The sequence below is a fragment of the Talpa occidentalis genome, unplaced genomic scaffold (genome assembly GCF_014898055.3).
Source record: "Talpa occidentalis isolate TD23 unplaced genomic scaffold, MPIMG_talOcc4v2.1 talOcc4.17, whole genome shotgun sequence".
Lineage (NCBI taxonomy): Eukaryota > Metazoa > Chordata > Mammalia > Eulipotyphla > Talpidae > Talpa > Talpa occidentalis.
Genome location: NW_023601754.1, coordinates 37,196,417 through 37,219,988, shown reverse-complemented (window position 1 = coordinate 37,219,988; position 23,572 = coordinate 37,196,417). Strand labels below are relative to the sequence as shown.

General features: G+C 57.4%; 2 protein-coding genes and 1 long non-coding RNA gene across 4 annotated transcripts in view; 2 read left to right on the top strand and 1 right to left on the bottom strand.

Annotated features, from left to right (window-relative positions):
* The first annotated feature begins 138 nt into the window (after window positions 1-138).
* On the top strand, window positions 139-7,803 carry POLR2C (RNA polymerase II subunit C). Its single transcript, XM_037516482.2, has 9 exons — window positions 139-263; window positions 445-494; window positions 3,523-3,591; window positions 3,738-3,790; window positions 5,101-5,229; window positions 5,594-5,645; window positions 5,864-6,032; window positions 6,151-6,225; window positions 6,758-7,803. The coding sequence occupies exons 1-9, from the start codon at window positions 178-180 to the stop codon at window positions 6,900-6,902; spliced, it is 828 nt and encodes a 275-aa protein (XP_037372379.1). The 5' UTR covers window positions 139-177; the 3' UTR covers window positions 6,903-7,803.
* On the bottom strand, window positions 7,555-20,165 carry DOK4 (docking protein 4). 2 transcript variants are annotated; one of them, XM_054697085.1, is made up of 9 exons: window positions 20,134-20,165; window positions 14,726-14,967; window positions 11,230-11,337; window positions 10,967-11,081; window positions 10,579-10,698; window positions 10,285-10,474; window positions 9,498-9,636; window positions 9,215-9,338; window positions 7,555-9,097 (listed from the first exon to the last, which is right to left on the bottom strand). In XM_054697085.1, exons 2-9 carry the CDS (start codon window positions 14,789-14,791, stop codon window positions 8,979-8,981), a joined length of 981 nt encoding a protein of 326 aa, XP_054553060.1. In that variant the 5' UTR covers window positions 14,792-14,967; window positions 20,134-20,165; the 3' UTR covers window positions 7,555-8,978. The 2 variants fall into 2 exon arrangements, with proteins under 2 accessions (XP_054553060.1, XP_037372378.1); XM_037516481.2 differs by lacking the exon at window positions 20,134-20,165 and having other exon boundaries at window positions 14,726-15,043.
* Window positions 20,166-22,552: 2,387 nt separating this feature from the next.
* Window positions 22,553-23,572, top strand: part of LOC129146081 (uncharacterized) — a 39,282-nt gene continuing 38,262 nt past the window's right edge. Inside the window, exon 1 of the long non-coding RNA XR_008552490.1 lies at window positions 22,553-22,667. This is a non-coding gene — a long non-coding RNA (uncharacterized LOC129146081). The remainder of the gene's footprint in view (window positions 22,668-23,572) is intronic.

Here is a 23,572-nt window from a genome sequence, read left to right as displayed (position 1 = left end):
GCCGGTGCCTGCTCTAGCAGGTTGGAAAACCAACGGCAGGCGGCGGTCCCGGCCTCCGAGCTGCAGGTGGCGCTGTGAGCGCGGGAGCGGCGGGGCCGCGTGACGTAATTCCGGGGACGGCGGCGGGGGCGGCGCAGCGGTGCTGACGCGCAGAGGCCGGGCGGACGGCGGAGCGCCATGCCCTACGCGAACCAGCCCACCGTGCGGATCACGGAGCTCACCGACGAGAATGTCAAGTTCATCATCGAGAATACGGACCTGGCGTACGTCTGTGAGGGACGAGGCGGGCGGTCTGGGGCGCTGGGGGCCCAGGAGGGGCGCGGGCCGCGTCCTTCCGGAGGTGGACTCCCCCGACCCCCCATTTTCCCGGGCCTGAGCCGTCGCTGGGGGAACCGCGGAGCTGACCTGTCTGGGCGTCCTCACGTCTCTCGGTTTTCATCTCAGGGTGGCCAATTCCATTCGGAGGGTCTTCATCGCTGAGGTGCCCATAATAGGTGAGCGACCCCCGCCTCCTCGTTGCCAGGGCTGCCCGTGTCCGACACCCCTTCTCCCTCACATCTTGCTTGGGGTTGGGGGGCGGGTAACGCGTGAGAAAACAGCGACGTGAGAGACTGGATCGGACCCGCTTGCGACCACCTCCCTGCCGCGCGGCCTCTGGGGTGCGCTCTTAGCTGCGCTATGGCCAAGGCACGGGTGCAGGAGTGTGCGGGCTTGGCTTGGAAGATTGTTTTCGGTGAACCTTGGGCAAGTTATTAAGCCTTGTCCTGTAGTTTTCTCTGTAGCATTTTCCTACGCTGATGGTACACATCGGGAGGAGACAAGCGTGTAGAGAGTGTTCAGTACCGGTGTTTTGGGTTTTGTTTTTTAATAATTCCTTCCTTGGACTGCATTTATGGAGCGTGTAAATGGCAGACAGTGGTACTGGGTACTGGGCAGCGCCGTATAGTACAGGGTTTTGCCTGTACTGTGCCCCTCCTGGAGCTCACTGTGACTTGGCAGGGTGAATCTGTTAGGGAGAAATGATGGCCTGAGCTAATCCCATACAGACTCTGTGGACTCCACTCCCAGTCCAGACTAAAGCCATCAAGACATTGGGAAAGACAAATCCCATCACCACCAAAGGGAAGGTGGCTGGGACCTTAGGGTGGAGTTAAGCAGCCAGGTTGGGTATAAAAACCAAACACGTGGGCCTTGGGGGACTCGCTGTCTCTCGCCTCCTGGCTTCACGGCTCCTGGCTTGCAGCCAGCTCTCAGAGCACTATTTGGGATTCCAGATCAGCAGATCGGTAGGACTCATTTAAAACTTTGTCTCCCACTTTTCTCCCTGAGCTGTACATTTTCTCATTTTCCCTTCCCTTGTAAATAAACCTTTTATTAACCTTTCGCGTGTGCCTGCAGTAGAGCATTGATAAGTCCTTTTAAGCGTGCAGGTGAGGACCCACAGTCAGGCACCCCGTTTTGTATCGGGGTTGCTCTACAACAAATCCACAGTCAACACCAATACAGCATCGACTTGGAGCAGTAGTTCAGAGGACACATGGCTAGGATGCTTTTGGTGCTTCGAGGAGGGAGGATCTGTTTGCTTTCTGGTTCCAGTTGCCTGACTCCGGTGTCTAACACATTGATAAACGCACAAGTATTTTCCAGAGTGTCAGCTGAGAGAATTTGGATTAGCAACAAAATGTAAGTCATAGCAGCTGCATTAAGTGCGCAGACTCGAGGAAATAAGCAGGCCAAATGATGAACAGTTGACACAGTAGCTTACCCACTACCATCTCCATCACTTCTTCAGGAAGGCTTGGGGTGCTGCCTCCTGCCATATCACTACACGTCTCTGAACCTCAGGTTCGTCATGAGTAAAGTGAAAGAGTGGTACTTTATAACGCAGCCTTGACATTCCAAGTGTAAGTGCTCTTTTCTCACAAATTCAGTACTGCAAATAATCGCTTGGAAGACAAAGATTGCCTCAAGAAGTTTTGAAGCTTGAGGTAGAGACAAGACACAAACAAACATAACAAGGTAAAACAGGACAAGTGGAAAGAGAAGTTTGGACAGACTCTCGCTGTAGAAGGGAGTGATCTTGTCTATTTCATGGGGGGGTGGGCAGACAAGATGTGGTTTCAAGGAGGCTCAGAGGACCTTGTTCTGCACAGGGGAGGGTAAGTGTGCTGGGTAAGACTAGGGGAGAGAAGTAGAAAGGCAGAAAAGCTTGGTTCATGGTCCTTAGTTGACTTGAGTTGGGGAAGCAGTGGAAGCTTAGGACAAAGCAGGCTGTTCTTTCCTGACCTTCATTCCTTGTGTCCACTTCCCAGGTTACTGAGCATTAGGCGATTTGTTAGTTGGACTCCAGTGTCATTTTGCTTCTGGATTTGTTTGTGTGCACATGCTTATTTGTGAATGTATGAGTAATAGTGTGGTTGTGAGTGAAAATACAGTCCTTGCCCTTTACTAGGGTTTTATATTAAATGTCTTTTTTTTAAAATGATGGCTGTGCACACAATTTTTTTATATTTTAAAAATTTATTTATTCATGCACACAAGAACTGGGGGGTACAGGCCAGAGGTGCAGGGGGGTGAGAGGACCCACCTGAGACAGAGTGGGGAACAGAACAGGCAGACTGACTGAAATACACTGCTGAGAGGAGTAGTGGACGAGACAAGAGAGGTCTGCTGCGCCATGTGGGTAGCTCCCTGGCCAGCCGGGAATCGAACTTGTGCTGCAGAGGCTGTGGATTGCTTCATAGTGCTGTGCTTAACCCCTTGTGCCACCAGGGAGGCCCACTAGGGTTTTATATTAAAGGAATTCTGTAAACTAGTTGATTGAGTGACAGTAAAGTTAAATTGGGTAAATCTGGTCATTATATCCTAAGCTGAGCTGTGGCCCGTAAGTCCGTGTTTCTTCTGTGAGGGAGGTTTGCCTTAATTTGTAAGTGCCCAAGTAACTTGTGTTCTTGAATTTGCATGAATAACAAATTTAAGTGCTTATCACAGAAACATTCAGCTTAAAGGGTCTCCCTGGTGGTGCAAAGGTTAAGTCTCAGCACTATTGCCCTGTCTCAGCACTATTGCCCTGACGGCCTGAGTTAGATCCTCAGCCAGGGAGCTGACCCACATGGGGCACAGCAGACCTCTCCTGTCCCCTCAGCAGTGTATTTCAGTGGATTCGTCTGTTCTGCTCCCCTCTCTATCTCTGGCGAATCCTCTCACACCCCTGCACCTCTGGCCTATGCCCCAGCTCTTGTATGCATAAATAAATAAAAATAAATCTGGAGGGGGGGAAGGATTCAGCTTAAAGAATGGTATTCTCACCTCCATGGTAATCTCCGAGGCTGTGCATTAGAAAAGGGGGGGGTGGGGATGTGGTTCTTATTCAAATGCAGGTCAGTGTACCCTGGGCTAGAGCTGGGGATGCAGCCTCTGCCACTTCGTAAGCACCAGGTGACTCCTGTATCTTAAGAACCACTGCTCTGAGCCATTAGGATTCGGTGGCTGAACTGCCCATCTGCTCCTTTCACTTTTTAGCCATTGACTGGGTTCAGATTGATGCCAATTCCTCAGTGCTTCATGACGAGTTCATCGCTCACAGGCTTGGTGAGTGCTGGGTTTGGGAAGGTAAAGGGAGTGGGCTGTGCCTGGTGTCAGAGCAGGAAGCCATCTGGGTCGCCTCTCTCTCGCGGGCGCTTCTCCTTCTGGTTTGGCCTCTTGACCTCTTTAAGATGCTCTTCTGTGTCTTCCAGGATTGATCCCCCTCACTAGTGATGACATTGTGGACAAGCTGCAGTATTCCCGGGTATGCTATGTGATCGGGTATGGTGGGAGGTGAGGGGTTTCGGTTCTCAAAGGAGTTTTTCTTGACATCTTTCAGCTTTTAGAAGACAACATGGAGCTGTTGTCCAGAGCCCAGGGATGTGTTAGTCCTTGGTTCTGATGGATCACAGATTGATTAGGCTCATGAGGCATCAGGGAGTCACACAAGGGGATATACACTAAGGTGCCCATAAGAGCAAACTGGGGTGCACTTCCTTTTCAGAGTCCACCTTCAGACTATCTCTTTCTAGTGACGCAAGCCTAGGGGGCTAAAGGAAGTCAACAGAAGTTTGAAGAGGGGCTGGTGGGGACAAGGAGAGGTAGCACTGAAGGGCTGTAGTGATGGTGTCTGCCAGTTTCATGCCTCTCCCCTGTGGAGGATGCCATCACACGGGGGCCCTTCCTCTAGGGCTGTGCTTGTGCTCTGACATGTTGCGTGCTGAGGGCCAAGGAGAGGGTGGGACAGGACAGGCCGACCTGCATGCATCCTTTCCCTGGGGCTGCACTAGATGACATTGAGATTGGTCCCTCACTTGCTTTGTATGATCAAAGCAACTTGAATCAACTGATTTCTAATACTCCTAAGGGCGTGTCATTTTTGTGATGGCTCATTTGATATTGAGAGAGGAAGTAGTTGGGATTGAAAATATCAAAAATAGGTTGGGTTTTCCTCACTAGTGTGAGGGGGAAACCGTGTGTGGGCACTTTGTAGTAATGCTCTTCTTGCCTGAAGTTAAATTGTAGCTAGAGTCCCTCACTTGGGAATGTTTAAAGAATGGCAACGGACACAGAGCAATGGTTACAAGGTGGCAGTCTATTAAACTCCTGAATGAATGAAATATTCCCTAATAGCAAGTTTTTAGAAGAGAAGGTCAGTGGTCTGGAAAGCTACTTTCCCCTCTGTCCCTTGGCTGCTTTGTTTAAGCGACAGCTGCATTCCAAGCCAGTGCGCTAAAGCCACGGTTCACGGGAAGCTGAGTCTCTAGTAGGAAAGCATCCGCCTCCCTCTTCGCCGCGGTTCTCTGAGGGAGCGTCCTCTAGGGATGTTTCCCGTGGTGGCCTGGCAGCTGGCGGGGCTGGCACGGAAGCTCGGTGCCAGCGCGTGTGGGTTGTGCCGACACTCCGCTTGAGCAGCCCGAGCCAGTGACGCGCCACTCACGCCGCCCACGAGAGCCTGGAGACGGAGCAGCCCTCTCACAGATGAAGACGCTCGAGGAACTGGGGCCTGGAGGCAGAGAGCCCAGTCGGCGTTCCCCGTCCCCAGACTCAGCGCCGCCTCTCTCCCCGCCTCAGGACTGCGCGTGCGAAGAGTTCTGCCCCGAGTGCTCGGTGGAGTTCACGCTGGACGTGCGGTGCAACGAAGACCAGACTCGCCACGTCACGTCTCGGGACCTCATCTCCAACAGCCCCCGGGTCATTCCGGTCAGTGTCTGAGAACATCTCGCCTGTGCTCCTGCTCGCTTGGAGGGGGCCAGACTGGGGCGGACTGTTACAAGATGCTGACTTCCCTGTGCTCCCCTCTGCCCTAACCTGACCCCTGGAAGTGCTAACCATGCTGGGCCCTGGGTGTCCTGTCACCCAGGACCCTTTTGAAGGCCCCAGCAGTGTTGGAGAAAGCTGTCACAGCCACGAGGTGGGGCTGGCACCCACGCCCCAGCACAGATTAGGTCCTGGTGGGCACTTCTGCCGCCGCATCCTGGGATCCTGGCCCTGGTTTGGCGGGTTGTCCACACAGGTGACTGGGGAGGTGAGTAGCTCATACATGCCTGTGTTGGGCTCCTGACAGGTAACATCCCGGAACCGAGATAATGACCCCAATGACTACGTGGAGCAGGACGGTAAGGGGCTGGAGGGAGGGTAGAGATGTTGACCTCACCTGTCAGTTTGTGGGCGGGCGGGGAGGCAGAGACCAGACACACACAGCCTCCCATACTGCCTGCTCTCCCTGTCTTCTGGCCTTTAACCCATCTTCCCAGATGTGTAGTCTTCCACTCTGCCAAAGTGTGGAGGGCCGTGCCTCTCCTGGCGCTCAGCTGACTGACTCCTCTCCCCACAGACATCCTCATCGTCAAGCTGAGAAAGGGCCAGGAGCTGAGGCTTCGCGCCTACGCCAAAAAGGGCTTTGGCAAGGAACATGCCAAGTGGAACCCCACTGCAGGGGTGGCTTTTGAATATGATCCCGACAATGCCCTGAGGCACACGGTGTACCCCAAGCCAGAGGAATGGTATGTGCTTGGTGGGAGTGGCAGTGGCTCCTAGTGACTGAGGTGGGACGGGGCTCGCTGGCTGGAGGTGCCCGAACAGCAGCCATAGCAGCCCTGTGTGACCTGTGCTTGACCGCAGGCCAAAGAGTGAGTACTCAGAGCTGGATGAGGATGAATCACAGGCTCCCTACGACCCCAACGGCAAACCAGAGAGGTGAGACCGGGCTGGCATGAACAGAAGCGTGTGAGACTGTAGTGTCGGCGCAGGCTCTTCGGGAAGACCCTTTCCCTCACAGCCCAGTTCCCATGAGCCAGGAAGGGGCTGGTAACTGCTAAGGCCAAGTCACGTGCAGGCCCTGGGGCAGGGTCTTGTCACCCTTTTGGTCAGTGAGAAAGAGTTCTCCAGTTAGCCAAGCTGTTCTGGTTTTCAGCCTCCAAACAAGGGGATCAGCCTAGGGCCATGTCTTCTAGCAACAGGCATGAAAATGCTGGCACCTGTGACCTGCCTTCTTCCACTGTCTCCTCAGTGTGGATGTTTTGAGATTTTCACGTTACCCTTCTGAGGTAGCCTCACTGAGCTCCTGCAAAATGCACCACAACCGCTGTTTTTAAGGGGTTGGAGGTCAACCCGGGACCAGGCTCCCGGGGGAAAGGAGTCAGGACCCAGAGGGCGGGAAGGCGGGCCTGGGAGAGGCTCACAAGCCGGCCTCCCTGGGGAGCACTCTCACCCGCCTCTCGCCTCTCAGGTTTTACTACAACGTGGAGTCCTGTGGCTCTCTGCGCCCTGAAACCATTGTCCTCTCAGCCCTCTCTGGATTGAAGAAGAAGCTGAGTGATTTGCAGACCCAGTTAAGCCACGAGATTCAGAGCGACGTCCTCACCATAAACTAACTGCAGCTCGCCCGTTTCAGGAAAACAGGAGTGTGAGTCAGTAGTAGCTGGATTCCAGGTCTCCTGAGATTCTACTAGCTTCTTAGCCTCAAGCTTTTTGGCAAATTGTCAGGTAGCGGTGAGGTGCTCGTGGATCATCACTAGGGCAGTTTTCTACTGGGCAGTAGCATCCTGGCCCACAGCGATCGCCAGTGATGCTCCCCAGGGCGTCTTCTCCACCCTTGTCCCTAATGTGCCTGTGGAGGTCCTACTATTTCCCTGTTAAGAGCCACTGAGCTGGACGCCCCTCTCTGCCCGTTTTAGCTCCTCTCATACCCTTTGTGTCCAGAAGGCCTTCTTGCAGTTGTACTCGGGTGTCTGGATTGAGTGCTCTTAGACGCTTCAGGCTGCCTGCAAGCCCTTCCAGTCCCGGGCACGCCACTCATTCCCACCAGCCCTGAATTTCACACTAGTGTACATCTGACAGGACAAATAAGCCCTGTGTCTCCTCTACCCAGGGGTTAAGACCACCACCAATGGTCTCGTTTATTGGGGGAGGGGGTGAACGGGCGGGCAGGGCCTTAATGAAGGTCTGGCCTGACCCCTTAGCCCTATAAGTGGTAACATACTGACAGCAAGTTAATTAGCCTGGCAGGAGAAAACCAGAGATCCAGTACAGAAAGGAAAGGATATTTATTGATTAACAATAGTTGTCTTTTTTTAAAGTTTTTATTTTTGGCAATAAAGAGCACAACATAACCTCCTTCATGCGTCATCGTGCCACTAGCTGAGCCGGCCAGCTCTGCCTCCCTCTCCAAAGCCTTTGGCCTGGGCTCCCTTCCTCAGGCCGGCTTATGCCTCTGGGTGGTCATTCCCTGGGTCAAGTCCAGAGCTGAGCTGGCTGTCACCACCGCCCTGGCTCCAGGGCTCTGCTGGGGGTGGCGGGGGGGAGGGGGGGCCTCTTGCTTTACCATCCTCTTGCCACAACTTGAATAGTGGTTATTTACAACAAGGTCTGTTCCCACAAATCAGAACTCTAAAATATTAAAAAAAAAAAACAAAACGTAATACACGCAACCAAAGGTCTGATGTGAATAGAAAGATAGCCCTTCTGCACGGTAGTCAATAAATACCAGCACTAGAAAATCAATTGCTTTAATTGCATTTCAGCAGGGAGCCTCAGCACCATGTGGGGAGAGGGAAGTGGGAAGGTTTCTGAGTGCTTCTGGCTGGCCAAGGATGGCCAAGCACAGGGCAGAGGCGCTTTCTCTGCTGGGTCATTGCCCGCCCCCAGTCACGGAGAGGGAGCAGTAGGGATGTACCCCACAGTAGTCCTGCTACAGCCTCCCCTCCTGGCCTGACCCTGGGGCACAAAAGAGCTCAGGACTGGCCATCTTCTACCTGGCTGAGGTAACCAGCACCCCCACCACCAGGGTGTCTCCTCAGCCTACTGAGCAGGAAGGAGCCTGGGCAGAAATTAAATTTAAAACCAGATTTTCACCTGAGGTGCCAACCAGATGTCACCTCTGCTTAGAACTTCAAGTGCAAGGCTACCAAGCGGCGCAGTCTAAGTTCAGATCCTTCCTGTGCCATGCTAGGCCCAGAGGAACGGAGGCCACCTGCTGTCTGAGCCTGAGCCCCGGGCTGCTTGGGAAAAGCCAGCAGTCGGCATGCCAGCCTGAGTTCTGATTGTCTCCCTCTGGCCCTGGCAGCTCAAGCAAGTCCTGGCAGCAGGAGGGCTGTACCACAGAGGGCAGGAAAAGAGCTGCCCTCGCGTTCAAAAACAGCCTTGACTGGCCTGCTCATGGGATTAAAAAATGTATGTGGTGGCGGGGAGGGACGAGGGAAATCTCATTAATATAGAATATGTCATAAGCCATATATATTAAAATCATTAACGTGTATATAGTCCCACGGTAGCTCCAGCCCCTCACACATGCTCAGGTGGTGCGGCCAGCCCTTTGCTCGGTCCAGCCTCACCTCTGGGGGCAAGGAAGGGACAGTTTGCTCCCTTTCTCCAGGCCGTGGCCAGCAGCCCCGAAGCTGTCCACTGACGCTGCAGGCAGCCCCAGCAGTCATTGTATGCCAGCCCTGCCGTCACAGGGATGGGGTCTTGGCCTCGCCGCTGTCCCCCTGCCTGGGCTTTGGCTTTAGCAGGATGAATCTGTTGAGGAGGTCCGTTTCTGAGCTGGCCTGGGTGGCCCCATAGCCCTCACCTGTGAACACAGAGGCAGGCCCGGGTCTCAGCTCCAGGTCGAAAGCTCCCTGCCCCATAGGCCTTGTCCTCCACAGAGCCTCTTGGCAGGTGGGCGGGGGGCACAGCCACGACTCACCGGCATAGCTGGAGGCCTCAGCAATGTTCTGGGAACCCGTGATGTGGTGCCAGTAGGCACTGCGGGGCAGCATGGTAGTGGGCGTGCAGGGATATGAGTAATGTTCCGTGCCCTTGTTCAGCAGCTGTGAGGCAGAGAAGGAAGGGGATCCCTCCCCTTAGCCCTGGGGCACTGGCTGCCTCTAGCGTGTACACGCTAGCTGGAGACGGCTGATGCTCCAGGCTCTTGGCCTGCCCGCCTACCAGCCTCCCCAAACCCTGGACTGCGATGCCCACGGCCTCACCCTCACGTTCTTCTCCATTTCCAGCAGGACCCGCTTGTGCTGCTCAGCGATGGCCAGGGTGGCACTGTGGACCCGCTGGTAGATCTGTTCCCCCTCCTGCGTCTGGAAGGTGTAGAGCCCTTCCCCGGCATCACACATCCTGGGGACACAAGTGATGCACTTGGAGGGCCAGGAGGTGGGGACCCGGCCACGCGCATGCGTATGCGGTCAGGATCTCCTGCCCCACTGCTCTGGCTGAACCCCAGGCCGTCTGGGAAAGGCAGAGCTGTCATCTGGGGGTCTGACCATACATGCTGAGCACTTTTCTGTGCAGGTGGAGCTCTAGATGCCGTACAGGGCTTAGCCCGCGCTCACCGCCCATCTGGTCTGTGCACCTTTGCGTTTCCTCATGGTGAGTTTTTCGACCCATTTTACTGATGAGAAAACTGAGTCATACAGAAGGCAAGTGGCCAAGGTTCTACATGAATTACATGGCATTTGAGTCCAGGCAAGCTGGCTCCAGAGTTTAAGCGATGGGTTACCCAATCCCCAACGCACTCCGAGGCTGGGTACTTCCATTCTCTGTCTCACAGCAGAGGAAATAGACTCAGGTCACCGCCCGACTTGTGCTAAACTACTTCACTGGACCTGTCGGCTGTGAGGCTCAGTTTCTTTATCCGTAAAATGGGAATATTAAGTTCCCCTTTGACTTCCTGTGCCCAGAACATGTTCCCAGCACAGAGCCCAACGGTGAATGGCAGCCACTGTCACAACCGTGCCGAGACAGGTGGGGAGGACAGGGTCCTACCGGCCAGCCTCGAAGGTGAAGCGGGTGGCGTCCCGGCCATAGCGGCGCAACGAGCAGAGGGGCCACGAGACGAGCTTCACGCGGGGGTTGTGTATGTCCCAGAGGTAGATGTTCTCGTGGGTGATCTGCAGCTTACACTCGCCATACACATCCAGGTTGGGGCAGGGTAACAGGAAGACGTTGAAGCGATCTGGAGTGGGAGAGCCAACAGGGCTGGAGCTGCTTGTATGGAGGCCTCTCACCCACTTCCCCTCCCGTTTCTCCCCCGCGTTCAGGGCCAGCACCAGGCCTCACCTGTCTGCTCACACTGCACCCCTGGGGCCAGGAGGTCTGGTTCTCCCAGGCTGATGTCATTGAGCCGTGACCCCAGGCACTCCACGGACAGGGTCTTGTACCACTCCTCCGCCTCCAGCTCTGGAGAAGATGGTACCGCCAGGTACTGTCAGCCCCAGGCGCCCCGCAGCCACCCTGTCGGCCTCAGCCCAAGCTAGCCCACCATAAAAGGAGGGAGGACAAGGCTAGTGGGTTCTCCCTGCCTGCCCAACCTCGTCCTGGTGGCCTGCTCCCTCAAAGGCACCCTTCTTTCGCCCCAACTCCCACCCATCACACCCAACCAGGGCTATCCCTGCTGTCTCCTGCCAACTGGACCACGAGCCACCAGTCTATAGACCTGGTCCCTCACCTGAGTCGCAGGTGAATGTCCTGGCAGAGTCATCAGTGAATATGATGGCCACCGCCTGCCTCTTCGTCTCCTTGGGGAGCCGTGTGACACACTTGACATTGCTGATCTCGGTCACCTGGGACAGCATCCATAAGGGACTCAGGCTGGAGCCCCTCCCTCTGCATTCCCCACAGCTCTGCCACCCCCAGAGGGGTGCTTCTGGACCTCAGGACACTCCATAAGTCATTTACAGGTTGGGGAAACTAGGGCCCAGGCCCCCTAACCTTGGGGCATCCTCGGAGGCACACGGACTTCTCATCTGGATACTTCTCCAACCGCTGGGGCCCCTTGCTGGAGGACTTCCGGAACACCAGCCAGCACCTCCGGTAGATCTGGGGGGCAAGAGAACAGGGATGTCAGCCTCCCAGGACGGCAAGGCACTGCAGTTACCCCTGCCTACCACAGGGGGCAGTGCTGCACAGCAACCTGAGTCAGGAGAAAACCTGGGGACACGGATGCCAGCAGACCCCCCCCCTTGAGAGAAGACCCTCCTCTCCAGGTGGAAACAGCAGTCGTTCAGTGGCTGGCTCTGAAAGGCTGTTTCACAAAGGGCGCACCTAACTTGCCGGCTACTGTGAGCTCAGCTCCGAGTTTAAGGAAAGGGGAACATTTATTGAGTGTGTCCCATTTCTATTTTTTGAACCCTAATCTCAGGTTAGTCAGTCACTCAAGGTTAGTTCTGTTCTCATCTCCTCTTTTCAGATAGGGAAACTGAGGCACCAAAAGTCAAATTAAGCGCTAATAAACAGCACTGTCTAGATTCAGAGCCAACTCTCAGGGCCTTTGCATATGACACACTGCCTGGGGCTTCAGCAGCGCCTCCCACCACAGAAGGTGTCCTAGGACAGGGATTAGACTGGGCCCACTCCCAGCCTGCACCCTACCGTACCCCTTGTCCTCAGGGCCAGAGCGGGGCTTGATGTCGGTATCACCCCCACCCGTCTCCAGGAGCTTTCACTAACCCTCTCCTTGCTGATCAACCTAGGAGAGTAGGGGCCAGGGTTAACTCCCTTTTCCAGCTAGGAAACCAGAGGCTCTCAGAGGTAAGAACCTGGGGTGACCCCAGGGCATAGTGTGTCCCCAGCAAGGTTCCCTCCTTGTCTAACCACGGCCAACAACCCTGTGCCTAAAACCACTTCATTCTCTATGGCTTCATGGAACCCTCCCAAGGGATGGAGCTGGGGAGAAGGAAGCTGACCACTCTAAGGCTAGCGAGGCAGGCTGGCTTGTTAGACCCCTCAAAAGGTGGCCCAGCTACCTACCCAGGCTGCTGCCTCTTCCTTCCACAGCCGCCTCCCACCTCGGATACTCCCCAGCCCAGTGTGTGGCTGGGATGTACTTCTTTGGCAGCGGGCACTCCATAAGCCTGGCAGAGCCCACCCCCAAGACACACCAGTGCTCCCCCACTGGCAAAGAAGATTGAGAAATGACCCAGAGGAAAGCAAAGGAGGTAAGAGGGGCCTCTGGGCCATAGCCCCAGCTCCCACCCCTTCCCCAGCCCAGCCATGCAGGCACTAGGTCCTTAGCAAGCAGGTTGGGGTGGGTCCAGCTAGGCAGTCCCCATCCCGAGAAGGTGATGGCCATTTCTGACTCCTGTCTGGGGCCCGGGGAGGCACCTGTACCCATGACCCTGGCCTGTCCACCCACACCACAGCGGGCCTCAGCTCTCAGCCGGGGAGCTCCTTCAGGGCAGACACTATTTTGTTCTCAGAATCCTTACTCCCATCCTGGTAGTTCATTAACAGAGCTCTGCTGGCTGGACGAGTGAATGAAGGGATGGCAAGTGAATGAATAACGGATGGAAGGACGGATGTTGCCGACCCAAATATACCCTGCCAGGTTGGGCTCCATGCAGCCTACAGCTTCGGGGGCAGAAGGCCTGGGGGCCTGAGCACCCTGGTTGCCTGGTTACAGGGGACACACACACACACACACACACAGCCCCAGGGAGCCACTGCGCTCAAGAGCCCTCCTTCCCACTTCTCACAGGTCTTTGATCAGCACTTCAGAAACACTCTGCCACAGCTCCGCTGTGGGAGGAAGGCCTGGCAGGTGGGGGGGGTACTGACTGCTTCTAGCCCCCCACGCCCTTCACCTCCGTGGGCTGAGACAAGAATGTCTGCCCTGGGGGGTCTGGCCTCAGGTGTGCAGAGGGAAGCTGAATTATTTGAGTGGGATGCAGGGGGCCAGACTGGGCCTGACCACACCCCAGCTCCTAAAGGCTCCCCCTGGACTGTGTCTGCCTTGGGGTCACTTGGGTTCCCAGGTCTCCTGTAACAGGTTTCAACTCAGGCCTGACAGCTCAAGTGGCTGCCCCAAGTGACCTGCTTCCTGATAAACTCTGCCCTGGACAGGGCCTCAGCCCAGCTGGCCCCTGCGGACTCACTAGGTCAGGGGCCATCAGATTGGGGAGCCCACTGGAAGCCGGGCCCTGCCCATCGCCTCCTCCCTTCAGCCTCAGCCCCTCTCCTTGTTTTGTTCTCCCAGGGGCTTAATTCCTCACGCAGGGCAAGAGCAAAGTGGCTGGTGTCCACCACAGCCTGGTCTTTGGGGCTAGGGCCCAGCTTGGGACGCAAATGCAAATTCAGGTAAGATGCCAAACATGCCCACCAGCTCAGCAGCTGCCCCCTGCCTGTACAGAACACCTGCTCCCCAGGAGCCCTCAGGGCCACAAGGTGGCAGAGGAAGGGCAGGAACCGCCCCTCTGCCGGGCCGGCCCTGCTGAGTCTAGTAGTACCCACACAGGGAAGCCTGGTATAGGAGCCCTACTCCTCCCCCACCCCAGTAGGCAGAGCCAGGAAGCCATTGAGGTAGGGGAGGGGAGAAAGGAAAGGTAGGGGACCCCCTCAGTTACCAGGGCTCTCCTTCCTAGTGGGGAGGGTGCAGCTGCCAGCTCCCTCGCTGAGGCAGGCCAACCTCACCAAGATGATCAAATTGGTCCCTGGGGTGCCCACTCATGCCTTGGGAGAAGGCTTTACCTGCAGGGAGTAGGAGAGGGCACACACCTGGCCGAGGTGTGTCCGAGGCCTCATCTCCCCAGATCCTCCATGCCCCCAGCTCCAAGCTCACCGGGAGCCGCCACCAACTTGGAAGGAAGCAGCTATCCCAGAGCCCCAGCCCATCTAGAGTCCAGGGCCCAGGCCGTGCTGCCAGCTTCTCGCTCACAAACCACACAAACATCAGCCCCGAGCCCCTCACACCACCCCCTGCTGCCCCCACAACCACTCCACTGTCCTTTTCAAACATTAACAGAGAGGAACACCAAAGGGAAATAAATGCCCCCGCACGGAAAGCCCGGGGAGAAGGTGGAGGTGCCTACTTTAAAAGAAAAGAGGCCAGGAGCGGAGCAGAGAGGAGGGGAGGCAGAGGAAGGGGAAGTGAGGAGCTGGGTCTCCGCTCAGACACAGCCCAGCGTTTCCAGCCGCTCCTGCTGCCAGTGGTGACAACTTCAACAATAGAAGGGGAGCCGCCTGCCTGCCCATCGGCTGCCACCGCTGGCCCAGCCGCTGGGATGCCAGCCAGCCCTGCTGGGGCGGGGGCTGCAGCAGGCAGAGCCGGGCCCAGGCACATGCCAGGCGGCCTGCTGGGGAGCAGCCCGGAGACCACAGATGCAGGCGGCCTGGCTCGGGCGGGCGGGCAGCCACGCACCCGACCTGCCGTGCCGCCACACCGAGTCCTCGGCACCTGTCCCTCCGCGAGGGCCCTCGGAGAGTGGCTCACCCCAAGCTTCCTGCTCTTCATCTTCACGTAGCCCTGCTTGACTATGTCGTTAAAATTGGTCGCCATGGTTTCCCCACCGTGGGGCGCCGGGCTGGCTGAGCGGAGGGGAGGGATGCCCAGGTGGCCTCCGTTTCCTCCGATCACCTGTTCGAGATACTCCCCAGTCGTCGGGGCGGCCTCGCGGCTGCTCCTCACCTCTCCCGCCTCAGCATTGTTCTAGCAGCTCCTTCGCCCGGCGCCTGCTAGAAATGAAAATGACAGGGAGATTAGACAGTGACATCTTTCTCTTCCCCTGGCCGTCTTGCTCTCTTTTTCCTTCCTCTTCCCACACCCCTCCCTCCTCCCTCCTCCCAGCCCGCCCTCCTGCCTTCCCTCCCCTCCCCACCCCAGGACGGCAGAACCATTCAGGAAAAGCGAGGTGGAGGCAGCAGTAAGGAAAATGGTCCAGCCCAGTCCCCTCCCTCAAGCTGGGGCTGGCGGTTAACCCCTTCCTGGAAGGACCGCTGCCGGTGCCCGCTGTGGAGGTCGGGCCGAAGAGGGCCGGCTGCCCCCAGCTGTCGTCCGACCCAACTCCGGTTACAACTTTGGGTGAGACCGAGGGCACCCTGCCAAAGCAAGGCCCTCCGGGCACAGCAGCCCCTACCGGAGGGTTGTCTGGATACCAGGGGATCCCAGGGGACCGCAGGGAGTCAGGTGTCTGAGTCCACCCCGGCCCTCTCAGGTGAGAGACAGGCTGCCTCCCCAGTCTCGGCAGACCCACAGATCCACCCTGTACCTGATCCTCTCCAGCCTCAGCGGAGGCTGAGTCAGATTGTCACCCGGAGCCCACTCAAGCCCTGCTCCCCGCCCTTGGAATCTTCAGCAGCTCCTCTGGGTGCTGCTTCCTGGGTGGGAGGACAGAGTTCAGTGGGGCGGGCCCCCAGGTAAAGGGTTGGGCCCGCTGGAAGTTGCCACTGAGAACAGATGCCTCGCCCTGGCCCTGGCCCTGGCCCTGGCCCTGGCCCTGGCGCTGGGAAGACTGGGCAGGTCTAAGGCACGGGGGAGCTGGCCAGGCCATGCAATGTCCCGGGCCCTGAGCATGGGTGGGCAGGAGTCAGTTTACAGGGACAGGAGTAATCACCCAGGCCTGGAGCAGGAGACACGGGCCAGGCCGGAACAGAGAGACTCTAAGGGGAAGTAACTGTGCAATGGGAACAGGGTGCCAGCAGAGTCACTCAGAATCAGACAGATCAACAGATAACAAAGTCTCAGACTGCGAGTGGGGGAGATCGGCTATGACCAGGCCAACACCCTGGTTTTACAGATGGAAAAAACAAAGTGGCCCAGGGAGGATAAGCAGATGGCTAAGGTCACACAGCAAACCCGGGGCACAGTCTGGGATGAATCAAGAAGTTCTGGAGGGATTGGGGGTGATGGAGACATGCCTAGGGGTGGGATTCTGGCTGCCATCCAAGCTCAGGGGGTATACCATCAACACCCCCCACCCCCGCCCGTGTCTCCAGGATTGCTGGGTGAGAACAGAGCAGCATTTCTGGGGTCAGCTGGGCTTCTGTGCTGCCAGGACGGGCCCTGGGGCAGGCATACTGCTGGATCTGCTGGCAGCTTGACATTAATTAATCTCTTGGAGGCCTGTCTGTTGAGTCCCTAACAAGGACCAGATGGGACTACCCCAGTGGGCACACACAAACAAGGGGAGGAGCAAAGAGGGTAATGCTCCCTGCCCCCACGGGTACCCCGAAAGTCTCTTTGGCACCCCCTCAGCTGCCTCGCTGTCCATTCACTCCCCATTCCAATCCCCTAGGCTCCAAGGCCATCCATACCCAAGCAGTCTGCTTTCCTCCTGGGAAGGTCTCGTCTGGAGTTCCTCCCTGGCACTGACCCCCAACAGCCCTGGCACACCTGGGCTCTGGCGGCCAGAGATGCGCGCATGTTCCCAGTGCTGTCTCCACTGCCTGCCTCTAGGGCTGCCTCGCCTCCACAGCAGGGACCTGCTCCATAAAATTCCCTCCCAGATAACAGCAAGCAGCTGAGCTGTGGGAATGGGGGCGGGGGTACCCTTCAGACACACCTAACACCTACAAGAAACCCCTGTGCCCACAGATTCATCCAAGGCAGCCAGGAGTGTGTATCCAGATGGTTGGGTGGTCCTGGGCAAGCCACGTAACTTCTCAGTGCCTCAGTTTCCCCATTAGTTTAAAAAAAAAAGAGGCTAAATCCACCTACTTTAAATGAGACATGAATTAATGAGGCACCAGCCTGCCCAGGTTGGACTGAGCTTTTGCCTTGGAAACGCCAAAGTCTGTTTTTACCTCGAGAGCTGCTGCTACCATACCCCATCCGTCCACCTGCCCAGCACAGGCCCACTCCTTCCTGCTCCACCCGTCGCCATCCCAGCGGAAGTCCTCCCCTGCCCCAGCAACGATGGCCACACCCGCGATGTGGCCACAGGGTGGCCACACCCCACCCTGTACCCCAGATCATGGAATCAGCCCCACAGAAAGAAACCAGCGGAAGCACACCTTTCCAGGGCAGTCTGGTGGCAAAGACACTAACTCTGGCACCCAGTCACAGGGACTCCTGGCCACACTCAGGCCCCAATGAAGTGTGCAAGAGCAAGGCCTAGCCTGGGACCCAAAATTGCATAGCAGAGGGGAGTTGGGGATGTGGGGACAGAGGGAGAAGTATGTGGGGGTGACCCAGAACCAGCTCCCCCAAGGGACTGTGCCATGTTAAGAGAGGCCTCCCAGCTTGAGCCTGCGCAGGCCCAGTGGGAATCAAAGAGTGGAGGGAACCACCCTCCCTGCACCCTTGGGGTCAATTCCCCCTCACTCCGGAGCCCCCCACCAGCTCTTCCCCTCATGAGCTGCAGCAGAGAAGAAAGCCCAGGGAAGTGCTGAGCTCCTGAGCGCTTCTTCCCAGCATGGGGGCAAAGCCTGTGAGCGCATCTCTGAGCACCCAGAGGAGCTAAGGGTACCCTGCTACCCCTTTTGAGACCACAGCAGCCAGCAACCCACCCCACCCAATTCCTCCTCCCAGTCCCGCTTCAATGCAGTGGCCCAACCACGACAGTCTCTGCCTGGGGCCAGGCCCCACGGACTCCTTCACAGAGACAGAGCTGAAACACCCCTCTCCCCAGGAAGGGCAGGTGTCCTGTGGGGAGGGGCAGGAAGATTCCCTGTGCCCAGCAAAAGGCAGGGCTGGGCCCTCCTGCCCACCTGCCTCCTGGGGCAGCCGCTGCAAGCACTCCCTCCCTGCACCTGGATTCTGCCTGGAGGCTTTGGCTCCAGAACAAACGCTACTTGCTGCTGTTGGCAACCAATGACTGAGCAGGAGCGGCTGCCTGCCTGGCTGGGCCTCCCCACCTCATGACAGATCGGATCTTATCAGGGCTTCAGGGACAGCCCTACCTGGGCACTGGCTAGCTGTCGTCTAGCTGTCTTCACCCCGTGGCAAAGATCCTATCTGTGGGATTATCTCCAGCACCAGGGAGGTTTCCATCACCTATGGTGCGGTCTTCTCTCCCCCAGCGCAATTGTTTTCAGGGGCAAGCAGGGGTAGGGGGGCTGCATCTCCCTCCATGCATGCAAATCCCCCAAAAAGGCACCTGAAAGATTGCAGGTCTCATCCAAAGACAGAGCAAATACCCACTGGGCAGAGGTGGGCAGTGGTCGAGAGGACATCTGAACAGTCAGTCTCCTGGGCCCTGAAGTCAGGAAGTGGGTGCTTTGCCACCCTGCTTTCTCCTGGTCCCCCTCACCGTGTCAGCCTCCCCCCGCCCCGCCCTCAGTATGTCCAGCAGCCCTGGCCTTTTTTCTTCCCCCACATGCCTTACTCCTTCCCACAGAGGTCCGCTGCACTTGCTGTTCCCCACCTACAATTCTTTTCCTTCACGTGCTCCCCAAGGTTCATTCTGCCGCTTCATTCAGGTCTCAGTTCTAAGGTCACCTCCCCAGAGAGGCGGGCCTGACCCCCTGGCTGAAGGAGCCCCTCAGTCAGCCTCTGTCACAACATTCAGTTTCACTGTCTTGGTCACACCCCGAATATAGGATTTTCTCATCCCTCCATCTGTGCATTTGCTGCTCAACCACTCTGTCTCCCAGAGCCCCCTAAAATGCCAGCTCCCTGATGGCTCAGCCTGGTCTGGGACTCCGGCCCAGACCTAGTGCCAGTGCAGCGTAGACGCTGGATACTGGAGAACTGAAAGCATAATTCTCTCCAGGGTTTGTCCCCATCCTTTCTCCCTCCACTAGAGCTGGCTCAGCTTCTAGAAGTGGGGGCGCAGCAGTGGGCCCCGAGCTCCCTGGGTCCTCCCAGTGCTGGCCAGCAAAGCCAGCACTGTCCCTGGAGAACCAGCCAGGCCCCAGCCCCAGTTGGTACAAAGCTGCCCCGGGTAAGAGAGTCTGTCGACATTGTCCACGCCTGACCAGGCGGCCCCACCTTGGCTAGGGTGGTTGGGTGAGGTCATGCCCAGCCCTGCTGCCCTGTCCCAGAGGGAAGAGCTAGAAGTAGTCAGCACCCAGGCACAGGGGCAAGCAACTGGGCAGGAGGGGGCGCACCTCCTGGGACCCAGCCGGGGATGGGAACAGGAATAGCCTGCACAGAGCGTCGACCCTCTGAAAAAGAAAAGAATCTGCACTAAACAAGTCCAGCCTCCAACACTACCCTGAATACTGCCAGGCCCCTCGCTGCCCTTGATTTTCAGACCCCAGACTCCCCATTCAAGTGTCCTGACAACTGTGGTACATCCCCCATCCCCTCACCTTCCCACAAGGGGGCTGCACAGAGGCTCTGCTCTGCCCACATCACTCAGGTGCCCAGCCGTCACCCGTGCCCCTTTGCAGTGACAGAAAACAAGAAACAGGACCTTTGAGGCCCTGAAGGAGAGGTGGGCAGGACCGGGGGGGGCCAGGGGAGAAAGGCTCAAGAAAAGGTCGCAGCCGGCCATGAGTTCAGTGCCAGGATGGGAGCCATTTGCAGGTGGGGGTGGGCAGCGAGGGGCAACTGGGTAGAGAAGTCTTGGAATTAGGGGGAGCTGAGGGAGAGGAGGTCAGGCTGGGGAGCAGGAGAGTCCGGCGGAAGAGGAGGGTTGCGCTGGGCTGGGATATGCCCCTTGGGGGTGGCAGGTCCCGGGGAGGGGGGTTCAGGGGCCTTAGTTTCTTGGAAGGGTATGTGCAGCGCAGGGGTGAGGCCAGGCCCGGTCCGGGGCTTCCTGGAGAGGAAACCTGGGGCTCGGTGGAGCTCAGGGATAGTTTCGGAGCCCCTGGCCGGTGTTGGGGGGCGGGCCGGTGAGCCTCCCCGAGAGTAGAAAGGTTCCAAGGGTTTGGAGAGTTTTCAGGCCGGGGTCGCCGGGGGTCTCGCGGGCTCGGGCGCGGCCTAGGTCCCCCTCCCGTCCGCGCTCCCCCAGTTACCTGGGCGCCGCGGCCCGGGCCGGGGGCGCTTGCTCGGCGGGACGACGCGCCAGGCTCATGCCCGGTCACAGCGCGGCCGGCGGGGGCGGCGGGGCGGCGGGGCGGCGGCGCCGGGCTCCGGGCGGAGACCGCGAGGGAGGCGCGGCCGCCGGCTCCAGCTCCGGCTCCGGCTCCCGCAAAGACTCGGCTCCGCCCCGCGCAGGTCCCCCCGCCCCGCCCCGCCCGGTGTCCCCCCCAGGCCCCCTCCCGTATTCCTCCGAGCCGGGGCGCACACGCTGCCGCCTCGGCCTCCTCGGGGTCGACCCGCGACCCGTTCAGGTTTGGCCCTCGGTACCCCCAGGTCCAACCTCATCTCCCTTCCCTGGGCCCCAAATCTCAATCTCACATCACCATTCAGCCCCGACCCTACATCAGCTCCCAGACCCCAAATCTCAACACCCCCCCAACTTTAAGAATCACACCCACACACATCCACACTCCCTTAAATCCTTTACATCACTCCCCGGGTCCTCCACTGCCCAATAGCCCCCAGCGCACCCCAATGCCCTCTTTTGGGCCTTCACGTTCCACCCCATGCTATGGTTGCTGCATTAGGACCTCTAACTCAGAGTCAGCCTCCCGCCCCTGGTGGGCTCTCCATGCCCAGAACACCCAGTATTCCCATTCTAGCTTTCCTCTGGAGTTCAGATCCCATTCCTCTGGGGGATTCTACACACACGCACACACACACACACACACACACACACTTCAAAGCCCCCTTAGGCCCTGAAGGTTGCCAGGTCACTGCCCTGTGGGAACCAAAAGGCATAGGCCTCCCCAACTGTGTCAGACAAGGATGGGGAGGTAACCCCAGTGCTCCCCTCAGAGAGAGATAAGGGACAATCTCCCCGCTCTGATTTTTATTCTGCACCCCAGTGGTTCTCAAAGTGAGCTCCCCGGGGCCAGAATGATCATTAGCATCACCTTGAAACGCCTTAGAAGTGCAAATTCTCAGTCCCACTGGCAGACCTATGAAATAAAAATCTCTAGGAATAGCACCCAGAAATGTGTGTTCCAGCAAGCCCCTTGGTGTTTCTGATACACACTAACCACCGCTCTGACCAATATACTAAATTAAAGGCCCCACCTGAACAAATGAAATCCTGGGAAATGAAAGTGCTTTTCAAGTTCAACCCTGGAGCCCCCCAGCTCAGCAGCACTCACAACTGAGTGCATGCCCCTGCCTTCAAGACCCTGGACCTCAGCTTCACCCGGGGTGCCCACAGAGCTTCATGGAGGGCTTCTTCCAGTCCCCTGAAAATTTCCCAGATTTTCACTTTGGTGCTACTAAAGGAGCCCCAGGGACTCTCAGCTCCCCACCCCCACCCCATGGACCTGTGCTAACCAGCCCCAAACTGCCAGGGAGGAGGTGGCCCAGCCAGTCCCTGCCCCTGCCGGCCACTAGTCTGGGCCTCGACCTCCTGACCTCCCCAGGCATCTTCCAACTTGACTCTTCCTGCTTCTCCTCAAGCCACAGCCCATAAAGCCTCCAGCACTTGACGCATCACAGCAAACTCTTCACCACCAGAAGCTTCTAAAGGAATTTTGGGCAGCAACAAGTCAAGGATGGGTTTTCACCATTTAAAAAAAAAAAAAAAAAAAAAAAAGCATCTTCACCAAACGTCTTCATTCCCTCATCCTCATCATTTTTGCCCAATCCACTCTCGAGCTGTAGGACTGAAACCGAGTCCCCTCCCTTTTTCCCCCACCCCCCCATCCCCGCACCCCCCGCAGCGTGGACTTTGGGGCCACACTGGGAGGCCTTGGAAAACACGCGGCCATTTTCCTCCTGTCCCAGAAGCTGCTGCCTGTGGGATTCGGTGCCAGCCAGGTTTGGCGCTCAGAGCCAGAGGGGTAGTTTCCCGCCGGCTGCCCAGAGTGCTGCCTCCGTCCAGCCCCCAGGCCGCCTTGCAGCCTCCAGAATGGCCCACGGCTGTCCAGCGCTGGCCGGGCCTGGTGCTGGCCGCAGCTGGCCTCTTCATTCATAGTTGGCGCCTGTGTAGAATGGACCAATGAGGTGCGAGCTAAGTAAACCAATCGTTCATCAGCTCACTAGTGACATGCGCTGATTGGTCCTAAAATGGTGCCAAATGTGCTGGTTGGTCCTAAAATGGTCCAATCAGTGGCTTAGAACTGAAAATGGTCCAATCAGAGACTGAAAATGGTCCAATCAGGCAGGTGGGGACGCTGAGGGCGGACACGAGGCCGAGCGGAGGGCTTGGGCCTCAGGGATTTGGTGGATTTGGCGTCGTCTGGCCCCACCTCTGGGTGCTGCAGCCCCCGTTGCTGTGGGCCCAGCGGCCCGGGCCGTCCACCCCGGCCTTCAGACTGCGGCTGGGCTGCGTGGTGCCCTCTCAGGGCCCCACCCGGAGCACCCCCAGCTGCCCAAGATGGAGCCCAGCAGCCGCCATCTCCAGGCGTCCTTGGCGGGAGGCGCCATCTTGAAGGAGCGGCCTTTGCTCTGGGACGCCTGGACACTGTGGACACCATCTGGGGTGAGAGAGCCGGCGCCTGTGGCCTTGGCAACACTTTGTTTCCCCTGTTTGTTAAATACACCCCATTGTTCTTGTTCCCTGAGCCCGAGTGGTCTTGCAGTTGTGCACAGGTGAGAACCCACAGTGACCCGCCCTCTCCCTTGGCACTGTCCCTCTGAGGCTCTAGCCTACCCTGTAGCCCTGTTTCACTATTGTCATCTAAAATTTTTTTAGAGATTTATTTTATTTTGTGTAGAAGAGCTGGGGTACAGGCCAGAGTCGGGGGTGGTGAGAGGATTCACCAGGGACAGAGTGGGGAGCAGAACAGGCTGAAAGACACTGCTGAGGGGAGCAGCAGGCGAGCCAGGAGAGGTCTGCTGCACCATGTGGGTCAGCTCCCTGGCCAGGGATCGAACTCATGCCACAGTAGCTGGGGATAGCTTGACAGCGTTGAGACTTTAATTCCTGCGCCACCAGGGAGACCCCCACCTAAATTTTTTTTAAAGATTTATTTATGCATACAAGAACTGGGGTACAGGCCAGAATACGGGGGAGGGGTGTGTGTGTGTGAGAGGATTCACCAGAAACAGAGTGGGGAACAGAACAGACACTGGTGAGGGGAGCAGTGAGCAAGACAGGAGAGGTCTACTGCGCCATGTGGCCAGCCAGGGATCGAACTCATGCTGCAGAGGCTGCAGATTGCTTCATAGTGCGGTGCTTAACCCCTTGCGCCACCAGGGAGGCCCCCCCCACCTAATTTTTTTTAATGAAACCTTACATTGAGGTATTTATGGACCCATGTGCAGTTGTGAGGTACAGGTGAGTATACCCGTCCTTCACCCAGTGGTGAAGATGCTTTTTGCAAAACTAGACTATAGTAGCACAGCCAGATGTTGACCTTGAAACGGTCAGAAAGTCAATATTTC